The sequence below is a fragment of the Alligator mississippiensis genome, chromosome 7 (genome assembly GCF_030867095.1).
Source record: "Alligator mississippiensis isolate rAllMis1 chromosome 7, rAllMis1, whole genome shotgun sequence".
NCBI lineage: Eukaryota > Metazoa > Chordata > Crocodylia > Alligatoridae > Alligator > Alligator mississippiensis.
Genome location: NC_081830.1, coordinates 45660930 through 45682929, shown reverse-complemented (window position 1 = coordinate 45682929; position 22000 = coordinate 45660930). Strand labels below are relative to the sequence as shown.

The 22000-nt window shown below is 43.5% G+C and overlaps 1 protein-coding gene across 6 annotated transcripts in view; it reads left to right on the top strand.

Moving 5' to 3' along the window:
- Positions 1–22000, top strand: part of NMNAT3 (nicotinamide nucleotide adenylyltransferase 3) — a 72618-nt gene that overhangs the window by 35539 nt on the left and 15079 nt on the right. For all 6 annotated transcript variants that reach the window (XM_019478720.2, XM_059730927.1, XM_014602905.3 and 3 more), the window contains one exon: positions 15564–15747. In XM_019478720.2, coding sequence (XP_019334265.1) covers positions 15564–15747 — 184 coding nt within the window. The remainder of the gene's footprint in view (positions 1–15563; positions 15748–22000) is intronic.

Sequence of the window (22000 nt, the reverse complement as noted above, 5' to 3'; positions counted from 1 at the left end):
CCAGTGTCTGTATAGATCATGCACATCAGCTGATTCAATCAGCTGTTAGATAAAAGTCCCGCTGAACCACCTGATCTATACAGATGCTAGGGAGCTAGATTAAACTGATGGATTAAAGCAGCCATTAAGTATAGATCTTTGATCTAAATGTTTTGCATTGAATGCGTAGCAAGACAGAAATGTGAGGAAGTGGCAGGGATCGAACATGCAGGAGCTGCTCACTGTACATACAATAAATACTAACAAGCACTATTAAAACTAATTGTGCTAAAACTAAGATGAATAAGTGCTGTGTCTTGTATTAAGAGCCATAGATAGACTAAAATGCATTTTCATAAAAAATATGGCATTATATGTTTTAAATTTACTGGGCTGTATCATTGAAAGATATATGAAAGGAGTGATTGGTATGCTCTTGGCATCTACAGGAGATTAAACTGACAGAGCGTACTTCATAGTTGGTTCAGAGTCAAACACTGGTGCAAATCAAAGCAGATAAACCATAGATTTCAATGGAGCTCCTAGACCTGGCAGATTGCTAAAGAAATTGTTCCTAGTCTATAAAACTAAATTCCCTGATATTACCCAGAGCAGCCTTGAACAGCTTTATTAGTGCATACAATTCAGCTCTGCTTTCTTCTTGATGAATACCAAAAAGCAACAACAGCCCCCCCCCCCCCTTTTTTTTTTTTAAGTGGCAGAGATATCAAGTGCTCCACTTTCTGCATTTGGAAACTCCAGTTCTAGTCCAAAACACAGTGGCACCTATATATGTGCCTGACACCTACTCTGACATGTTCTAATTAGAATGCTTCAGCAACCTTAGTGTCACATAGTCTCTGTCCCCACATTTCAAAATTGTATCGGGCACTTTAACTAAACTTCATTGAACAGGCTTTAGTTAAAGTGTCCCTGCCGCTATTTGAAGCATGAGATGCTGAATACATGAGACACTGCGGGCGTTTTAATTAGAGCGGCTCCCGAGAGCCCCTCTAATTAAAATGTCCCTCCAACCCCGGAGCACATGTAAAGCTGCCCAGTGGTGTCAGTGGAAGGGTTGTATTGTCTTCAGTGGTATTTCTGTCATGCCCTGTATTTGGTATAGACATTTTTATCACCTGCTTCCTTCATATACCATATCAAATCATTCTACTTTTAGCCAGATTGGTGTTCCTGCATAATGGTCCATTCAGCCAGGAAAGATTGGAGTCTTGTAAATTCTTTAATGTTTATATTTTTGTTAGGACAGAGGCTTTATCCCTCATTTCCAAACAGAGAACTAATTGAACTCAATTCCTAATTGGCTGAAGGAGAGGAGGCTTCCAAAACTGTTAGTCAGATGGATTAAAGCATGAACAGAGAAGAGGAAGCCTTCTATGGCTCTCAACCAGGTCGGGGGCTGATTTATGCCTGCCAGTCTGACAGGGTTCTTCCACAGAGCTTACCACCATGGCATTCACATGCCCCATATAGGTTAATGATTTTTCCTTTTCTCCTCCCCTGTGAAGGAGATGAAAACCCATCCTGTGAAAAGCTGCTAGTGGTACCTCCATATACTCTTTCACTGATGCCTCAGTAGATCACTGCCTCTTCCAAAGTGTGCAAGTTGTAGCTGTCTCTGAGTTGGTGTTCCTTCCATTGCATTCTTATCGCTTCCCAGAGGATTAACAGAAACAAAAGCAAAAAACATTTTTCTTGTCTGTTGTTGTGGGTTTTTTTCTCTTGACATTCTCTATTTGTTGTGGCAGCAAAACATGAGAGACTATCCCTCTGTAATATTCTTTAACTTGTAGATTGTTTTTTGAAAACTGAAATAGAATTGGGCTTATACATGTGTACATGCATGTAATGTTTCAGGTAATTAGAAAAGTTTAAAATGTAATTCTTTAATTAAAAATTTTAAATGACACGTATTTAGAATTCTGCAACTTTATGTGGGCTTAGTGCAACAAAGTCGTATGTGTGCTGTGTGCCTGCTGCACTGTGAGCACTCACTGAAGTAGAAAAAACACTGAGGCCTGGCCTCAGCCTCCCTTCTCCCCAAACCTGACTTCTGTCCACCATGTTCATACATCACTTTGCATTACCATGAATTACCCACGCAGTCTCAGATGGCTTTTATGTGAATAGGATGACTTTGTAAACCCAAAAAATCAAGCATGTCCCTGGTTTAATCCCAGAAGAACATGTAGAAAATGATGTTTTGGCCTGATTTTGTAAACCTCAGCAGACTAGCCAGCTGAGCTGGAAACAGTGACAGCAGACAGGAGGAGCTTGCATGTCCTTCAGGGACTACCACTCTTGGATAGGTCACATATTAGAATGCAGAGACTTTTTCTGGTAAGCTTCTTTCAGCAGCATGCAGCTTTACAACTTCTGCTGTCCCTCATCTCTTCCTGGTGTGTCACCAAGTGATGTGATGGCATCTGAAGGGTATGAGAAGACCTTACTACAGCTGCTCCTTTTCCCATTCAGCCTCAGTCCTATCCAACAGCCTGACCGAAGGCATCTGAACAAGAAAATTGGAGCCCTTTTCAGTACTAAAACCAAGGAAACAGAAACTTTTCCCTAATGCCCACTGTCTGATACTGGAACTATAGAGGAGGTACTTGGGACAGAATGTAGGCTGAAAGGGCACATGCTGCTTAACAAAGATTAGTCTGTGAGTTATAATGCATATGAACTAACAGCCGTATTTAAGTAAAGAAAATGTCTATACTCCCAAGTGTCTGGTCAGTGTCAGGTTTAATTAATATCATAGTAGTTACTGCTGTGAGTTTGACTTTGATTTTCTATTTCAAAGTGTAAGTTGGAAAAATTAAATATTGCATGATAAGGTGTTTCGGTGTAATCTACAGATGAGGTTGGAGTATAATCTGTAATAATTCTATTTAAGACTGCAGCAGTGCCAGTTTCAAAGCTCTGGAGCTTAGGGGGGGTGCAAAGAGACATAAAATAAATATATAAACTCATTATGCTGCAGTTTTTAATCTTGGTCTAGTTCAGAAGATTTATTAATCAAATGAAACCATTTGAACAGAAGTAAATTTTCCACGTGTTGAGCTAGGAACATACAACTTTTGGTGATGGTAATATTCGCATATTTCAATTGCACATATACACTGACGTGTTTAATGTAAGCTCCATTGCATTATTGAAAAAATTCTATTTTTGACAGTTAATATGGCTTAAAGACAGCAGGGCCTAATTCACTGTAGTACAGAAGTGAAACTGCAGAAAATGTGTAGGCATTGCATTATTTTTATCAGCAATGAATTAGAATCTTAGAGATTAAACTAGATGCTACTAAAATAATACCAGTACTTAGTAGTTATGAAACATTTTGTACTTCTGAAGTAATACAAATATTAAGAGAATGAAAAAAGACTGTAGTGAGAAAATTGATTGTAATGAGGGGACAAAGGCAAAATAATTTAAAAACAGTGGCCGGGGAGAAGCAAACAGGGCAGTTTGCAAGCAGTGAGGAGGAAGAAGAAGAGGAACCAGGCACTAGATCCTGTTCTGGGAAGGTTAGTGAGCCAGGGTTGCCTGTCGGTGCAGACAGAAGTGACAGTTTTCACCCAATCTGGCTACAGAAAGCAGTCTGTAGCTGTGACCAGACACAAGTGCAGGGCTGCAGACAGCTTAAAAAATGGCTGATTGAGTGAAAATCTGACCCCTCATTGCATGAGGTATCAGATAAAGACGTTTAAAAAAGTAGCGTATTCTGTAACTTTTTTCTGCAGAGATCCCAGCCTGTTGCTGTTTTCAGAATGGGAGAGGGAAAGGGAACAGAGGGGTTTAGTTTGGGGTTTTTTAAGCGTGCCCCCCCAATACCAATTCACCCACCTCACTCTTCAGTGCCATCTGGGGAGCCCTCCACTGCCTTTCCCCCCTCCCATTCTGAAAACAGTGAATACTGGCTGTTGCTATGGGAACCTGGCTGCAGGCTCCAGCTGGCATCTAGATTCCTCTCCACTCTGGAATCAACAGTGAACTTCTGTTTGGTCTGGGGTAAGGCTGTAACTCAGAACACTGCAGAAATTGTTCTGAGTTACAGCTTGGAGCTGCACTTTTGTCTGCACCCTGTGTGTTTGGCTTGTTGAGGGCTGTTTGGTGGGTTTGTGCACTTGGGGGTGTGCTGAGAGCAGTTGTGTGGGCTGATTGATTACTTCCTGGGTGTGAAAAAGGGCTCTAGCCAGTCCAGGCCCAGGAGATGTGTACAAGGAGACAGTCCAAGCGACCACAGGAGCAGCAAACAGGACAGTTGGCAAGCAGTTCACTAGTCCGTTCACAAGTCAGTTTGCCACCCCTCCCCTCTTTGAAGGGGAGCCTGTAAGATAAGATTTTTATATATATATACATAATTAGGACTAACTAATCTACATAGTTTTATTTTAAGCAGCTAAAACTCAGCACCTAGACCAGGGCAGGGGTAGGCAACGTTTTTTGGCCAGAGTGCTGAAAAACCCCACAATGCCTACCTTGGAAGGTGCCGGAGTGCCGGCATACCAGAAAAACAAAATGAGGGCAAGGGGTACATGGCAGGATGCCCTGCTTGTGCCCCTTGCCCCCACCCAAAGCCCCTGCCCCCCAGCCCTGCTGCCCCTTGCCCTCCAGCCCTGCTCATGATCCTTGCCTCCTATCCAAAGCCTTTGCCCCCCATTTCTGCTCATGGTCCTTGCCCCCCAGCCCTGCTGCCTCCTGTCCCCCACTAAAAGCCCCTTGCCCCCCTAGCCCTGCTGCCCCCTACCCCCCAGCCCTGCTGCCCTGTGCCCCCACCCAAAGACCCTGCCCTCCAGCCCTGCTCATGACCCTTGCCTCCCACCCAAAGCTGCTGCCCCCCAACCCTACTCATGATCCTGCAGGTGGGGGCAGCAGCAAGAGGCACAACCCTGCGCTGCTGCCCACACTGCTTCTGTGCAAACAGGGGAAGTGTGGCAAGGCAGCGGGGAGCTTGAAGCAGGCAGCTTTCAATGCCCCCCACTGTGTCCTACTACTCCGGGTTCCAATGCTGCTTTGCGGAAGCAGCAAGGACAGCACAGCAGGGAGTATTGCCGGTATGTGCTGCCTACCTGGGGCCGGATCTTGGGCTGGGAGGCAGCTGGGGCCAAGGTCAGGGCTGGGGCAGAGAAGCAGCAGATGTTTGCAGCTGGCCCAGGTTCTGGGTAGCTGCTGACAGCCGCGGAGCCTGGGCTGCTTGCAGCAGGGCTTCCATGGAAGCAGCCTGGGCTCCATGGCTATCAGCAGCTACCCAGAGCCGGGGCCAGCTGCAGCCAGGAGACTACAAACAGCTGTTTCCCTCCCTACCTGGCCCTAGCTGTCTCCTGGCCCTGGGCTCTGGGAAAGCAGCAGGTGTTGGCACTGCTCCCATTGGGACCAGGGGTGGGGAGGCAGCAGCTGTTTGTAGCCTCCCGGCTGCAGCCAGCCCCAGCTCTAGGTAGCTGCTGATAGCCACGGAGCAAGGCTTGCAGCATCCCAGCTGCCTACTGGGAACAGCCTGGGCTCCTGGCTGGCAGCAGCTACCCAGAGCTGGGGCCAGCTGCAGCTGGGAGGCTGCAGACAGCTGCTGCCTCCTTAGCCACAACGCGTGCCAGGTTGAGGAAAATGGCCTCGTGTGCCATGCTTGGCATGTGTGCCGGGGGTTGCCGTCCCCTGAGCTAGACCAAGACTTAAGCCCCTTGTTTAACTGGAGTCCGTGGGGAGGAGAGCGGGGGCTGGGGGGTGCAGAATTTGAGAGAACCTCAGAGTGAATCTCACATCCTGGCTGAATGCATTTGGACTCTGACACCCCTAGGATTGGTAGCTATAGACTTGCTTGTATTATTTTTTTCTGTTATCACTGTGTATCAATATATTTGCCTATTATCGAATGGAAAGGTTGTGATCGGTCTGAGGGTTTTGTGTCCCCCTGGAACAAGGCATCTGGGTCCTATATCCAGTGCCAACAGTTGCAATCCCAGAGCCACTGCCACTTCCAGCTCTTCCTTTGCTTCCACCTGTGAGGTGTCTGTCCCGGTAGGGCTGCATACCATCAAAGCTTCCGCCCAGGTCCTGATTTGGTGCTGTGAAGACTGCAGTTTGCAGGTTCCTTCTAGTGTCAGCCAGGTTAGGGAGTGTCTGCGATGTGACCAGTGCCTTCTGGGGGTGTCTCTCGGGGAGAAAGCAAGAGAGACATAAGAGGAGGTAGCAAGGCTCCAAAGTATCTTCCATCTTGAGGACTTCATTGATTCCATGCTGGAGGAAACCTCTAGGACTGTGGAAGAAGGACTGCCAAAGGCGGTTCTAGAAAAAGAAAAGGGGATGGTGGGCGCTGGAAGCTTGTGACCTCTGGCAGCAGAAAGAACTTATCATCCTCACCTGCAGTGGTTTTGCCTGGAGATCATATATGGAGAGCTAGCAACACAGGAGAAGGAGCACATTCCATTGGTGGAAGAGGCCAAGTCAGGAATCCCCAAAGTGGGGAAGATTGATACCACTGCCATGAAAAGAGAGTGATGGGTTATAGTGGGTCCCGAAAGAATTGGTGGGGAATGTAGTACAGTGGATGGTAACTTGGGCAGCAGTGACCACGAGAAAAGGAAGAAAGGAGAGCAGCAGAGTATGGACCCTGGACTTCAGAAAAGCAAACTGACTCCCTCAAGGAACCAAGAGGCAGGATCCCCTGGAAGGCCAGTCTGAGGGGAAAGGGAGTCTAGGACAGCTGGTTTTATTTTAAAGGAACCTTACTGAGGGTGCAGGAGCAGCCATCATCATATACAGGAAGACTAGCAAGTATGATAGAACACCAGCTTGGCTTAGCAGAGAACTCTTCATTGAGCGTAAACACAAAAAGGAAGCTTACAAGAAGTGGAAGCTTGGACATATGACTGGGGAGGAGTATAAGAATATTGCTCGGTTATGCAGGGATGAAATCAGGAAGGTTAAAGTGCAACTGGAGTTGCAGCTGGTAAGGGATGTGAAGAGTAACAAGGATTTCGACAAGTATGTCAGCAACAAGAGGAAGGTCAGGCAAAGTGTGGGTCCCTTAATGGGGAAAACAACCTAGTGACAAATGTTGAGGAAAAAGCTGAAGTTTTTTCATTTCCTTTTTTACCTCAGTTTTCACAGGCAAGGTCAGCTCCCAGACTACTGCACCGGAGAAAACAGTTTGGGGGGGAGGTGAGCAGCCAACAGTGGCAAAAGAACAGGTTAAGAACTATTTAGCAAAGCTGCATGTGTACAAGTCCATGGGGCCAGATGCAATGCATATGAGGATGCTGAGAGAGTTGGCCGATGTGATTGCAGAGTCACTGGCTGTTATCTTTGAAAACTCATGGCGATTGAGGCAGGTCCCAGACAACTGGAAAAGGGCAAATATAGTGCCCATCTTTAAGAAAGGGAAGAAGGAGGATCCAAGGAACTATATACCAAGTCAGCCTCACCTCAGAACCCCAGAAAAATTGTGGAGCAGGCCCTCAGGGAATCCATATCTAAGCACTTGGAGGAGAAGAAAGTGATCAGGAACAGCCAGCATGGATTCACCAAGGGTAAGTCATGCCTGAGCAACCTGATTGCCTTCTGTGATGAGATGACTGGCTCTCCAGATATGGGGAAAGCAGTGGATGTGGTATACCTTGACTGTAGCAAGGCTTTTGTTATGGTCTCCCACAGCATTCTTGCAAGCAAGCTGAGGAAGTATGGGTTAGATGAATGGACTGTAAGGTGGATAGAAAGCTAGCTGGATCATTGGGCTCAATAGGTAGTGACCAATGGCTCAAGGTCTAGTTGGCAGCTGGTATCAAGTGGAGTGCCTCAGGGGTTTGTCCTGGGACTGGTTTTGTTCAGTATCTTCATTAATGATCTGGAAGATGGGATGGATAGCACCATAAGAAAGTTTGTAGATAATGCCAAACTGGGGGTGGGGTAGTAGGATACGCTGGAGGACAGGGATAGGATTCAGAATCACCTAGACAAATTGGAGGATTGGGACAAAAGAAATCTAATGCAGTTCAACAATGACAAGTTAAAATCCTGCACTTAGGACGGAACAATCCAATGCACCACTACAGGCTTGGGACTGACTGGCTCAGCAGCAGCTCTGTAAAAAGGACCTGGGGGTTACAGTGGACTATAAGCTGGATATTAGTCAACAGCGTGTCGTTAAGTTGCCAAGAAGGCTAACAGCATACTGGGCTGCATTAGTAGGAATGTTACCAGCAGATCAAAGGTGGTAATTGTTCCCTTCTATTCAGTACTGGTGGGGCCACAATGAATTTATTGTACATTCATTCTTTATACTTCAATGTATTCTCTCTGTAAAAACATCTATTTGTAAAACATTTTTATGTTTTTTTGAGGATTCTTCTGAGCTCTTCTACTTTTAGAAAATTAAAACTTGCTCATGTTTGTGAGTAGTTCTTATAGGATATAAGTAAATAATATTTTGTTTCAATAGGACCTTCAAGTACTAGGTACATGTAAAATCAAGCCATTTACATAGATGCCTAAAAGATTTTTCCACATGCTTTAGGAAGCCAGCTTAAGACATTTTGGCCTATGTGAAGAGATTAATGCATTTGGCTAAGAGAAAAAATCTGAAACATAATTTTAACAAATACCCTAGATTAAAAAAAAAAAATTCTGATCAGGCAAAAGGAAAATTCAGGTGTATATTTTATCAGAAAGTCTTTGTTTGGATAAGAGTCGAAAGAAGAAGTAATAACCTTTGGAGTGCAATACTACTCTGAAAAGTGACTACATAAAATTGACTCATTCTTATTTGATTGTAAGTGCCCAGTAGAGATCAGGGTCTGTTTGTATTAGACGTTCTCAGAAGCATTAGGATATGAGTAGATATGACAGATAGAGTTATCTTCTTAAACCTTTTTAACACCTGTGTTGCTGAGATGCAAAGAAATTTAAATCATTGGCTCAAAATCACACAGGATATCTGTGGGAGACCTGGGAACTGAAGCATGGTTTAGTTCTCAATTGAACTCTGATGAGAAGACCATCCTTCTGTCTATGCCTCAGTGAGCTGTTATATGCATGTAGTCAGATTTGCAACCGCTTGTGTTGGCTGCCATTAGTTGTGCAGTAGTCCACCTTTCAGCCTTATTTGCTCTATATCAGGCTTGTCCAATATATGGCCCATGGGCCGCCATGCCATAGTATCTGGTCCGCGGAGCTACGGTGGCGGAGCACGGAGCTGCGGCGGCGGCGGCACCAGCGGAGCTGTGGCAGCGGGGCAGCAGCAAGGCAGGCAGGGCTGGCCCGCGGGCCCCAGCTGGCAGCGAGGGGGAGGGGAGCTGCTTACCCTTGCGGGGCCCAGCTCATCAGTGAGCCGGGTCCTGCCACAGCTGCCCTGAGGGCTGCATGGAGCGGAGCTGCCGCAGCTGCACCTGATTGGACGAGCTGGGGACAGGCTCTGCCCCTTGCCCCCAGCACGTGGCCAGGGGAGCTGCAGCATGGCCCGCGCCCTGCCCACATACGTAGTGGACAGAGGCACGGGGTAAGTTCCCGTGCGGAGCTGGGGGCAGACGGAGGCACAGGGTATGTTCCTGCACAGAGCTGAGGGCAGACGGAGGCACGAGGTATGTTCCCGTGCGGAGCTGGGGGCGACTCGGGGCCGGGTTGGGGCTGTGTGTGTGTGTGCGTGCATGCATGCATGCATGTGCATGTGTGTGTGCTTCCCAGCACATCCCAATAGCTGCTTTGGCTCTGTCTGCTGCAACACACGTGTGCTTGGAAGCACACACACATGCACATGCATGCATGCATGCACAGCCCCAACCCCCCCCCCCCGCTCCCAGATTCCCACCAATCTGGTACTTACATTTCTTAAATTTTCTCCTGTGGCTGGGACACTGAGACAGCCTATAAAATCTGGGACTGTCTCAGCCAATCCAGGATATGTGGTCACCCTACGTATAAATAGTCTAGCTTATTTTTGTTGATTTTTTTTTTTTTAATGATACACTAATTCCTATTGAATTTCAGAAAAGTACCTTGGGTGGGCCCAGGGACAACATACTCAGGCATTTTCAGTTCATTCTCCTTTCTTTTTCATTTTCTCCTGTCTTTTTCATTACATACATTCCTACTTTTTAATGCCACCATCTCTTTTGGTTCAGATACTCAGAGTTGCCAATTCTCATGATAGTGGTGGAAAAATTTTGGCTGGAGCTGAAACCAATGAGAAGCTACAGCCCTCTAACAGTTTTTAGGAAGGGAAATCACTTTTGTTGATTGCTTGCCCATTTCTCCAGCTCCTGCACAGAGGAGCTGATTGGGACTATTCAAGAAGGAGGCATGTCAAAGGTCACATGACATCACTTCCTGATGTGATGTCACTTCCTGTGAGGTCTTTGAATATGGCTCGCGGGCCCACTGCGTGATAAAAAGTTCGTGATCCAGCCCCACGTTCAAAAAGGTTGGACACCCCTACTCTATAGAGATAAGAGAAAGTGAAATGGTTCTGTTCTTGTGCACTGTCAGCAGAACTGTTTGATAAATTTAAATGACTGTGCTAGTCATTTACACCTGCTTTAATCAGTGAGGGCAGGTGTTGAAGCATGTGGAGGTGAGAGCCTAGATCAGTTCCTGTGTCCCTGGTCTAGCATTACAGAACCCTTTTTATTTTTAAGCTGAATAATAGCAACAGACAATAAATGTAGCCACTTCTACAGTGTGACTTTGGATTTGTATTTCAGTTCTGAGAGCCATCTAATTTAAAACTGTTAGCTAGGAGACAAAACTAGGGGAATCGGGTATCTTATTGTTAGAGAAATCATTGAGTGTGTATGGTATATTCCCAACTGGGAACAACAGCTCTTCTTCTAAACAGTGGAAGAATTTAAAACCAGATAAATTATAACAGGATGAGATCTCAATTACAGGTCAAACTGAAGCTGAATAAAAAGACTAGGTAATACCTGAAAAAAGCAGAAAATGAATAAGTATTACTGTGATTACTAAATAGTTGTAGGAAATTAACAGCTATCACAAAGACTTCTCTCTTGCTTATATCAGCTATCATCATATGTTAGAGCAGACAGCTTTACATAATGCCTGTTTATATAGGAGCATTATAGTCAGATAAATCAGATTATACTCTCAGGTCATGCCCAGGTAGTAATAAAGAAAAAAATGCTTAGAGTACTGGGGCAGAGGTCCCAGAAAATCAATCACTGCTTATTGAAATATGCCCTAATGAACTCGGATGAGAAACCAAACAATTTTATAAAATCACAATGTGAGGGGCACACAAGTTATAAGATAGTACACCCTAAGGTTTACCGTAAAGCGGGGTGGACAGAAAGACAGAGAAGCTCAAAGAAATTCAGGGAAACAAAATGGTACAATCTAATAAAATTCCGAGTGAATCTTTGGTTCTGAGCATCCAATTAGAAACAATTTTGTCTGAAAAAGCCAGAACCATTAATTGGCCAGTGCAAGACTATTTGTAGGAGGGAGACAAAGCAAATGAATCCTATCTGAGTGTGGAATGAGAAGGCACTTGTACACGTAACAAATTGTCCTTTTTTGCGATTTAACTGCATCCATTCACAAAAGAAAAAACATGGAGGGATAAAGCCCAAACTCCATCCCACCCCCCGCACCTCCGTGGTGGTGACAGCATGGCCTGGGGCATGGCAGCCTGCAGATCATGGCTCTGCCCCAGCAACAGACAATGCTGTCACCGCAGCAAGATGCCAGGGGGGTCCTGCGGTGCAGCTCTGCACCATGCCTGCGTGCCCTGCCAGCAGGGCCAGCGCTATAGCTACCCCAGAATTGCACATAGCCACACACGTCTGTGCCAGTATCCATGGAAACCCTAGGGCCACACTATCACAGGGCAGCTGCTGCAGGGGTCTCCGTGGAAACTGGCCCAAGCTGTCCAGGCAGGGGCTGCTGGGAAATGGAATCCATTCACAAAAGAAAAAACACAGAGAAGCAAAACACAAACTTCCCCACCACCCCGCTGCCTTGGTGCCACTTGTATTGATCTACCCCATGGTCCTGGTGGTCCATACACTACCTACTAGTAGTTACATGATCCCCCGCTCCCCTCTGTACTCCTGAGCCTGGACCAGCAGCTGCAAATTATGAAGAGGTTCTGCAGCTGGAGCAGCAGCAGCAAATGTTAAGTTTGCAACTGAGGACCTTGGCACCTCTTAATACTTTAATATTTCAGGATAACATTCATCTTATTTATTGTTGCCTTCCAAAAACCCATCACATGGCAGATGCTGCATGCCAGATCTGCCCCCCGAGCTACACAGCATTCTGGGTAATATTTAAGTAATAACAGAAATCTCCCACAGAAGATTTTGTAGCCTGTAGTGGGGAAGCCAAGAAGGTAGTTTTGGGAGTACGGGCCAAAACTCATCTTCTTTATTCCCTTGCAGGACTCGTAAAAGAGCAGAAATAGAAGAATAGAATGAAGAATAAAGACATTGATAGAAGATAAAAGAAGATTATAGAATATGCTATAGAATACAGATATAATAAAAATACATTAGAATATAGATAGAGTAGTATATAGACAGACTAGTATAGATACAATATCGAATAAATATAGATAGCATAGTGTAAAGAATAGACATTTTTTGCTTATTTGCAGTTATTTATTAAAAATTTATGTAAGTGAGGAAGCAATAAAGAATTTTATGTTTGTATCCTGTATTTTCTTACTGTGTTTTATATGGGGCGTTTTTTTCTTTTTAAGGTAAATGCTTTTAATTTTTTTTAATTATTTATTTTTCTTAAGGTTATTTATTTTTAAGAGCTATTTATTTTTTTAAATGTGTTTTATAATGAGGTTTTTTTCTTTTTAAGGAACATAATAATCATGTCATGGGAAAAAAATTAAAGTTGAAATAAAGGTTTCAATTGATACAGTTCCTTCCAGATGTATTGTGTTTCCTTTCGTAGGCAGATTGGCGTGGGTGGGAGTCCATGCAGTTTGGGGGTGTGGGAGGGGATGAATGTGACTTGGCATTGGGGATCCCTGCAGCCAGCTATGCTTTGTGGGGAAGAAGAGGGGAAAGGGGAATGCATTTTGGGAGAGAGGGGATTACTGGTTTGCCAGCACCCCCTCCCGTAACTGAGTACCAAAAGAGCTCAGCAGGATGGATTGGTAAGTGGCTCTCCCTGCTGTAATTTACTGTGAACTGCGTGCTGAGCTTAATTTGATTTAAAGTCCATCACCTGTAAACATTGATGCATCATTTTTATTTTAATAAACCTATTTAATTTAATGAGGATTAAGCCCTGTCAAGTATACAAGCACCCAGAGTGTGCATGCATCCTTTAGGGCAGGGATGACTAACCTTAAGTAGCATGGGCAGCCTGTGTGGCACATGGCAGATCAGGGAAGAGAGAAGCAGCACAGTGGCAGAAAACAAAGCACAGGGAAGGAAGCACCTTGGGCAGGGAAAAGGGATTGGAGTGGTAATACTACTGTGGCACTTGAGGAAGTACTATTTGGGGCACAACTGTCAAAAAGGTTGGCCTGCTTTAGAGGAAGCCAGCAATCCTACCTGAGGAATATGTTACTTTTTAGTTATCTAAATGTTAGTTTAAGGAAACAGAATGAATAAAAAGCCAGTGTTACATACAAACATAAGGACAAACTTGCTGTAAAACTTCAGGCTGACCACAGGTGGCAACTAGAAGTGGATCCTAAAACTATAATACAAAGCTGAATTCTTGTTTGGATGAGGAGATGCTGAAAAGAAATAGGCTCTGGGTATTTTAGGAATAATTATTATCAGTAAATGGTACCTTACTGCATGTTGAATTTAAGGAGAATTGTCAATGCAAACTGGAGTGTCGTGAATAGGTGACACGTTAAATTGAGAATGGAACTGCAGTAAGTTACAGGAGGTTTAGATTCTGAGAAAGAGACACGATTTCAAATGGAAATTTAAAGGGTGGAGGGGGGGGTGTCAGAGTTTATTAAAAGCTTGTAATCTAAACACATGAGTCTATTGTACAGTGGAAAGTTGGATGTACTCAAGTGTATGAACATTCATTTAACTGCATAGGATACAAGCAAGAGTGGTATAGCTAATAATGGAGATTCCTTTGTGTCAAGTAGCAGACGTCTGTTTTAAAGACCACCTTATTACTTTCATTCCACTTCATTTCTGCCCTAAAACATGCTTGTATCACATTGCAACCTCTGAGCTAACCCAAATGCAATGATGCATACCTAGTCCTGACTAGAAACTGGTTTGTGGGTTTAGCAAGCATATAGACTATGTCTGTAGAACAGAAATACCCTTTCAGGCCAAGAGATGGATTTAATTACCCTAACTTATATCTCATCTTTGCCTATTCCTGAAATATTTTTCTGCTATGTAGATTACTTTGTCTGTTTGTAAGAGAAGCATTTGGCTGGGACTTTCAAAGGAGACAGATATATTCTATTGAAATTTTAATTGGATATAGGTGTCTCAATTCCTGTGTCCTGAATTTCACCCTTAACATAAAATGAAGATGCAAGCTGTCAAGTTACAATGTCCTGTTCAACTAGAGAGTAATGATGAAACCCTGAGATTCATTTTCTTTGCAAAATAGAGAACATTTGCAAAGTTGTTAAAGTAATTTCTTTATTATTTTAATTCCATAAAAAGTCAGTTATAATTAATTCTGTTTTAGGTGGGAAATTTTATATCAGAGATATTGGAAAGTACCTGTGTTTAAGGTCAGAAATATCTTAACTTCATGATTCGTATTTGTTTGAAACAGCTTTATTCTGCACTCAGTTCCTGTCTGTTCAAGGGAAGTAGCTCTCAAGTTGTTGCTGCCTTTTCCTGTTGTTTAATTAGATAAATGTTACAGCTTTCATAGGAAGATTTTATCTAGGTTTATTTCCTCACTTGAATTTGGGACTGCAAAGTCTGACTACAAGAGCTTATTGCGTTAATGATTTCATTACATTACAGGAGTTGAAAAATATGGGCATATTTTCACATTTAATTAACATGATCGACCAGATGGAAAGTGAGCTTCATGGCAGATAAGCTGAGCAAGGATGTTTTGCCCATAGTGTTTTAAGTCTTGTTTTAAAATTCCTTCATTATCTAACCCAGTTCTTGCACCTACAGATTTGCTTGGCTTGAGCTATTAAATAGAACAGAAAAAAACTTCTTCAGAAACATGGTGTAATTCTTGCTTTAGCATGATGAGAAGGCTCGATAATGTTGTTAAATGGTATGCATCAGATGCTTAGAAATAAACAGTGGTCAATTAAAACATTCATCATCTGGGTTATCGAGAAGCTGTACTAGTACAGTTACTTGAACTAAAAATTCATTAACCTTATCTTCAGTGAGCTCGATCATCTACATTATAAATGATAAATGTTTCTATTTGCAGGAAGTCCTATACTCAGCCAGCTTTCTTTTTAATATTGTCTAATGGATAAATACTTCAATAACAGAACTTTGAACAGCATAATCACTGAAGAAGAGGAATATTGCTTTTCAGTGTGTACATAAATTATGATTTCCTTTTTATTGTCATTAAAAAAATATATATAAAATACTGATTTTCTTTATTGCCTTCCAAAGGAAGATACCGCGTGATTAAAGGCATAATTTCTCCAGTCAGTGACAGCTATAGAAAGAAAGGTTTAGCTTCTGCAAAGCACCGGATAGCAATGGCTCAGCTCGCAGTGGAGACATCAGACTGGCTTAGAGTGGATCCATGGGAAAGTGAGCAGGAGACATGGACAGAGACAGTAAAAGTGCTGAGGTAATTATGCAGGTTTTGTTTGTTTAATGGAGTTGCCAGAGGCTGCAGCAGCTCACCAGCAGCAGCACCTGTTGTACCTGAACTTGAACAGAAATAATGCCAAAGAGCTGGTGAGCAGTTTGGTATAAGATAATGTACAAGTTGGGTAGACCTTTCAGACAGTCCTCTCTGAACTGAATCTTTCCTGCTGTGTCCCTTTCTGTTCTTTTTGTTGATTAAGATCTTTTTTTATCCTAGGAGTGATCTCAGGTCCTTAAAAAAAGATTTTTTATTTCATTTAGTATGGATTTGCTGGACAATCTCAACAGAAACATGCTGCAGTAGCATTCCAGATGCATTTTACATTGCTATTCTGGGTTGGCCTAATGCTTGAGAGCAACATCAAGACTCATTTCATCTGAAGTAGAAGGGCTTTCCATCTTTGCTTCAGGAGTGTTTCCATCTTGGCCATAAATAAAGAAGTGTAGTTCTCACTGCATAGATTTACAAAGCACTGCTACTTGGATGCAGCCTCTCTAATGAAGAATCCTACTGTGCTCTTATTCCTGTGGAACCTTTTATGAAGCAGAGCAATCCAAACACTCCCACACATCTTAAAGTATCAAAAGTTGTAGGGCTTTGGCATGTATCTTCCTCCATATTTTATTTCTTTATATAGGCCTTGCTTTTGTTGCCTATTGAAGTTGTTCTGGTTTCACTTTTTTTATTTTATCCACCTCCAAGAGGTAGACACCCTCTCAAGTGAAGATTACCTTATAATTCTACTTCTCTGAAGATTGGTTTCTGGCAAGATTTTCTCTCTCACACACCTATCTGTCTACCTGTCTCTCTCCTTGGTCTTTGAAAGGGATCTTTCTTGAGGTGGTGTTTTATACTTATTTTCATTGTTCTCTTTAAGCCATCAACTCTCTACTTTGTTCTTGTGATTGGCTGATATTTTCTTTTCACCTGATCAAAGATTACTTGGAAGGTTCCAAGTGAAACAGATAAGGCATGTATGTGCTTGAGAAAAACGGAGAGGGAATTATATGAGCCCACCAGTAATGAAGTGATATGCCCTATCTGCTGATCTTGGGGAGTTGTGTGCGCTAAGAACAAGTAGCAAGAACTAACCAGAGTGATGAGTTGAGAGAAACAAAACTACTATGTAAGTAAGTACAAGGAGCAATGGTCTCAAGCTGCAGCAAGAGCAGTTTAGGTTAGATATTACCCTCTCACTAGGAGGGTAGTAAAGCATGGGAACAGGTTATCCAGAGAAGTTGCAGAATCTCCATCCTTGGAGGTTTCTAAGACCCAGCTACACACAGCCTTGGCTGGAATGGTCTATCTTTAAGGGGTGGTCCTGCTTTGAGAAGAGAGTTATACTAAATGACTTCCTGAGGTCCCTTCCAGCCTTAGTGTTCTATGATCCTATGATTCTATAATTCCTTATGCAACTAGATAATAGTTCCATCTCCTTGGCATATTGGAAACATCTCTGGACTGTTTATCTGCATTCAATTCAGTGATGGCAGGAGGAAGACAAGCCAACCTTAAATCTAGAAATGTCTTTTTAAAGAGGACTTTTAATAGTGCACAGAAGCTGCCCAGGGAACAAATTTGCTGCCACAGTCTCTTCATTTTCACATGCAGAGATGTGGGCCAACACCCTTTATGCATATGGGCCTGACTAAAAAATTGGAGATCCAAATTGAGGTTAGCTGAAAACTAGAATGCTTCGCCTTTCAGCATGTAGGTTCTCCATGACACTGGCATGCACTTGTCTGCATGAGGTTAAGAATCTTTAGAGATTTATGTATCCCCCTAACATCAAATACTAGGGCTTGCATAGTCGTATAACTGGAGCATTTATTCTGAATGGCCTGCCAAGTCTATACATTAGTCCCACGTTTCCAAAAGCAAAACAGTAATTTTATTTGCCTCAGTTCTGTGTTGTCTGACTTGAAAACACTATTGGAGGTTTTTTGGGGTTTTTTTTTTTTAATTTTTAGGTGAGTTCCCAGCCCTCAAATTAGGCAGAGATTGAGATACCCAGAATCTCGTCGTTCTTGAAAACTAAAATATTTAGGTTCTATGTGTAAGTTTGAGAAATTAAGTAATATTAGGCATTGAAAGTTTGAGTGTTGTACTGATAATGTCCTCCCTCCCACACACATCCTTACTAATAAATACATTCTAGTGGATGCTGTCATAGCACAGTTTTGCCTTTTGTTCTTTTATTGTTTGAGAGCAAAGAAATTGTAGAATGAATACACTGACAGCCACATCTTAGGTAGGATCAGTTTTAGCCTGTATTTGGATGGGAGTGCTCCAAGGAAAACAAATGTTAGGGAATGAGATCTTTCTCCCTTTGACTGGAGCCAGTAATCTGACCTGTTATACGTTGTTCAAACACATTATTGCTCCTACGCATTGCCCAAATCCTACTCTTGTTTCCAAGCCTTTAAAATAGGACAAACTTCACAGCTATTATTTTACAAAGCAAACCTGTGGTATCCACAGATATTTTGGTTACAAAGAAACAAGTACAGATTTTTAATCCTTCCATTCTTTGGCTTAAACTTTCAACATCTGAGTTTCTCTGTTCTCCTGCATCCTTCCTCATATGCAGCAGAATAATAAATACAGTGAAATGCTAAAGGACTGGGAAATGCCTTGCACTTCCCTCCTTCAGCCAAGTCCTGTAGGGAGCTCTCTGCCCTATCTTTACAAAACTATTATTTTATCTTGCTCCCATTCCGATATGGGGAATTATGTTGTTGGTCCGACAGTGTCAGCTGAGTGAGGTATTATTCAAATCTAGTGCCAAACTAGATTGTGTTATTCCTTAAGCAACTGGCTTTTTCCTCCAGAGAATCACCTGGATTTGGTGAAGGGATTATAAAGGATTTGGTCTTGCAAACTTTCTGTATGCACAGTTTTCACTGAAGTCCATGCTGTTCATTAGATTGGGCTTTTAGTTTTTAAAGCACATTGCGATCTTTCAGGATAAAAGGCACTGTATAAATGTAAAGGATGCATGTATGTATTGTCTCCATATGCTGCAAACAGCTCTGTGCATTTCGGCCAGGACAATGCCCCTCCAAGCTACCTCTAGATGGAATTATGGAGAAATTTCACCAGTTATTCAGGTGGAGACATCACTTTTTCTTCAAGGCAAAATGTGCTCATTTTGGTTTCCTTTTACCCATCTCAAAATGTATAGAGCGCTAATAAGTAAACATTTATTGTGTCAGTATCTCAAACTTTATAAGTAAATCTTTGTTAAATGCTAAAATGTAAGCCTGTTAATAAAATGAAAACGTGAAAAAGGCATAAAATCAAGAATGACGGTAACACGCTTCATCTCAAAGCAGTCACTTAGCTTTCCCCTCCTTAGCTGAACTGAGCAACATTGATGACATACTTTATGTTAAATCCTGTCCTTTGCACATAGAGGTGGTGTTTCAAGGAATGCTATGTCTAAATATTTTATTAATATTTTAAATACCACAGTCTTTTTTTAATTAAGACATAATGAGCACCTATACACATGCCTGACACCTGCTCTGATGTGTTCTAATTAAATCTAATTAGTACGCTTCAGCAGCCTTGGCATCATGTGTGTTCAGCAGCCCCCACCACCATTTGAAGTATGGGACACTGAATACAGAAGATGCTGAGGGTGCTTTAATTAGAGCAGCTCTTGGGAGCCACTTTAATTAAAGTGCTCTTCCCCACCCCAGAGCACACACAAACGTGCCCAATAATAATAAAGCTGCATCAGTTTACATATGACCTATACTATTATCCTGTTGCATTTTGTATTATTATCCTGATCACTAAATGAAAAAGTGCTTGCTTTCCCTACTGAAAATCTTTCTAGAGTTCCAGAAGCAAACTGAAAGGTATTCTAATATAATGAAGGTACAGGTCAAAAAAAGGCACAGCATTATTGTACTGTGATGTTTCTTCTCATCAATATTTTGAACTACATATTTTACTATGCTGGTATACTGTGTGGTATAAAGGGGCACATAAAAGGCTCTTGATATTATATTGTTTTTTTCTTAACCTGATTAAATTGTCACTTTTCATCAGAAGCTGTAGATACTGCATAAGTTTCCCAATAGATGTGGCAAGCCTGAATTTTAAGGAGAGATCCTTGTGGCAATATTGTTAGTTGTCAGTTATAGATAGATCTGATCATATTTAGTTTTTAAATTTGGCAAAGGTTACAGACTTTTTGGTGAAATCTTTTTTCTCTCCCCCTAATTAAAAGTAGTAGGAAATAAAAATTTAAATTTAATATATTTAATATTTATTTTTATTTCTCTAATTTACATATGCTGATGTTTGGCAAGTAATTTAGACTTCCCTGAGTTTTTCTGGGCTGTGTCCCTGAAACTTTTGCATAGGGATTTAGAAGTTCAAAAAAGTAAATTCTTGATCATATTTTTTCTTTATTATGGATTTGTTTTGATGAAATAGCCCCCTGACTTCTGTGCTGCACAAAGGCTTCAGCAGCTTTACATTGCTCGGTATACTTAAAAAGAGTAATAAAACGTATTCCTCTCTCCCTCTCTGAACTACTAAATTCTGTGCACTTTGCTAGATGTGGATCCAAGTAAATGCATTTTCTGTGAATTGCTACCTACTTTTAGTTGTGAAATAAATTCTGAGGTAAGTAGCATTCATTGCAATGCAGAAAAATGAGATTTGTTCTTTGTGAGTTTAGGATTCTGCACAGAAGTGCCATAGGTTCCTTGTACACCATGACTGCATCCACACATGCAGGGACATGGGCTTGAAGCAGCACAAATAGTAGCAGCACAAATTTGTGCCAATAATTTGTGTATAGACGCATATGCCTGAATGTACACTTAACCGCAGAACAAATTGTGCTACTTTGGGCAAACCACCCTTGCCCAGCTCCTCCCAGCTCTTCAGCAAGGGAGAGCTGGAGGCTGGGGCTAGCACCTGTGTTAGCCCCAGCAGTAACAACTGGTGGTTTGGTGAGCAGCTCATGGCTACTTTCCCTCAGGAGCTTCTCAAGCCGGACGCGTTGGTGTTTGGGGATGCTAGCCCCTTGTGCCAGCTGGACTGCTGCAGCAGCCCTGACCTAGAGTGGCCCCTGTACTCTGCCCACCACAGCATCCACCCCCTCGGCCTTGCAGTACCACAGCTGCATCCAGCCATGCATGTATCACGGTGCATCCAGTGACAGTAGCAGTAGAGCTGGCCAGCCAGAAACATTGTTGTAGATGAGGACCACTCCCCCCCCCCCATGGCAGTACACAAGAGCCAGAGCATGTGAGGCCATCACCACCCATCTGCAGGCCTGTTAGCTGGAGTATGGCACCAGGAAAGGAGACACAGGGAGGAGGGAACCTGGGGGGCAGGAAATCAGAGCCATAGCTGGACCTGGCCTCAAATGAGGATGAGGCCTTGAGGCCTGGCAGTGAGGCTGCCAGGATGTGGCCTCCATTAATATATGCGATACCCCGGCCTGTTACTCAGCCTCCTCTCCGCTACCACTGGTGTCAGGCAGGAGCTGGCAGAGCTGGTGCTCTGGTGTCACCTCGAGCCTGACTGGCAACTGGGTGGCGGTGCTGTTGCAGGCCTCCAGGAGGACCCTGCCTCTGGGGACTCCAGCCAGGTCACAGGGCTGGTTGCTCCAGGCTCTGCTCCTCCCCTGGTGGTGAAGGAGTAGCGGAGAGGGGGGCGGGGGCTGTGGCTGTAGGGCCAAGGATTCTGGCCAGCTCCTGACAGTGGGCCATGGTAGACTGCCCTGCCTCCTGGTTGGCATTGCTCACAGCATGAAATTACCTGTGCAGTACCTTGGCCTTGCTCTGGTACTGCTGCCACGTTTTGGCATGCCCCTGTTTGGCCATCTGTGCAGCAATTGCCTAGTAAACATGTTTATTCCAGTGTCCCTGGGCAGACTGCTGCAGTGTAGCCTTCTGGCCCCAAATGGCCAGGAGGTCAGTAACCTCGGGCCACCAGCCAGGTCCCTGGGCAGACTCTTGTGACTGGGTCCCCCCCATCTGCATCACCACAGTCACTCATGCTGCCCAGAGTGGACACTGGTGCCTCCTGATGTTCAGTGGTGCCTGCAGTTGTGACCTAGGTAGCCCTCATACAGAGGTCCTGGGGCTGGTAGCTCAGGCCCAGGCCTCAGTGGCTGGGCTTCTGGAGCAGTGGTATGGCTGCCCCAAGTGCCCAGCTTTAAGGAGCCCTGCTGGCTCTGGGTGCCTCTGCGGATGCCAGGCCC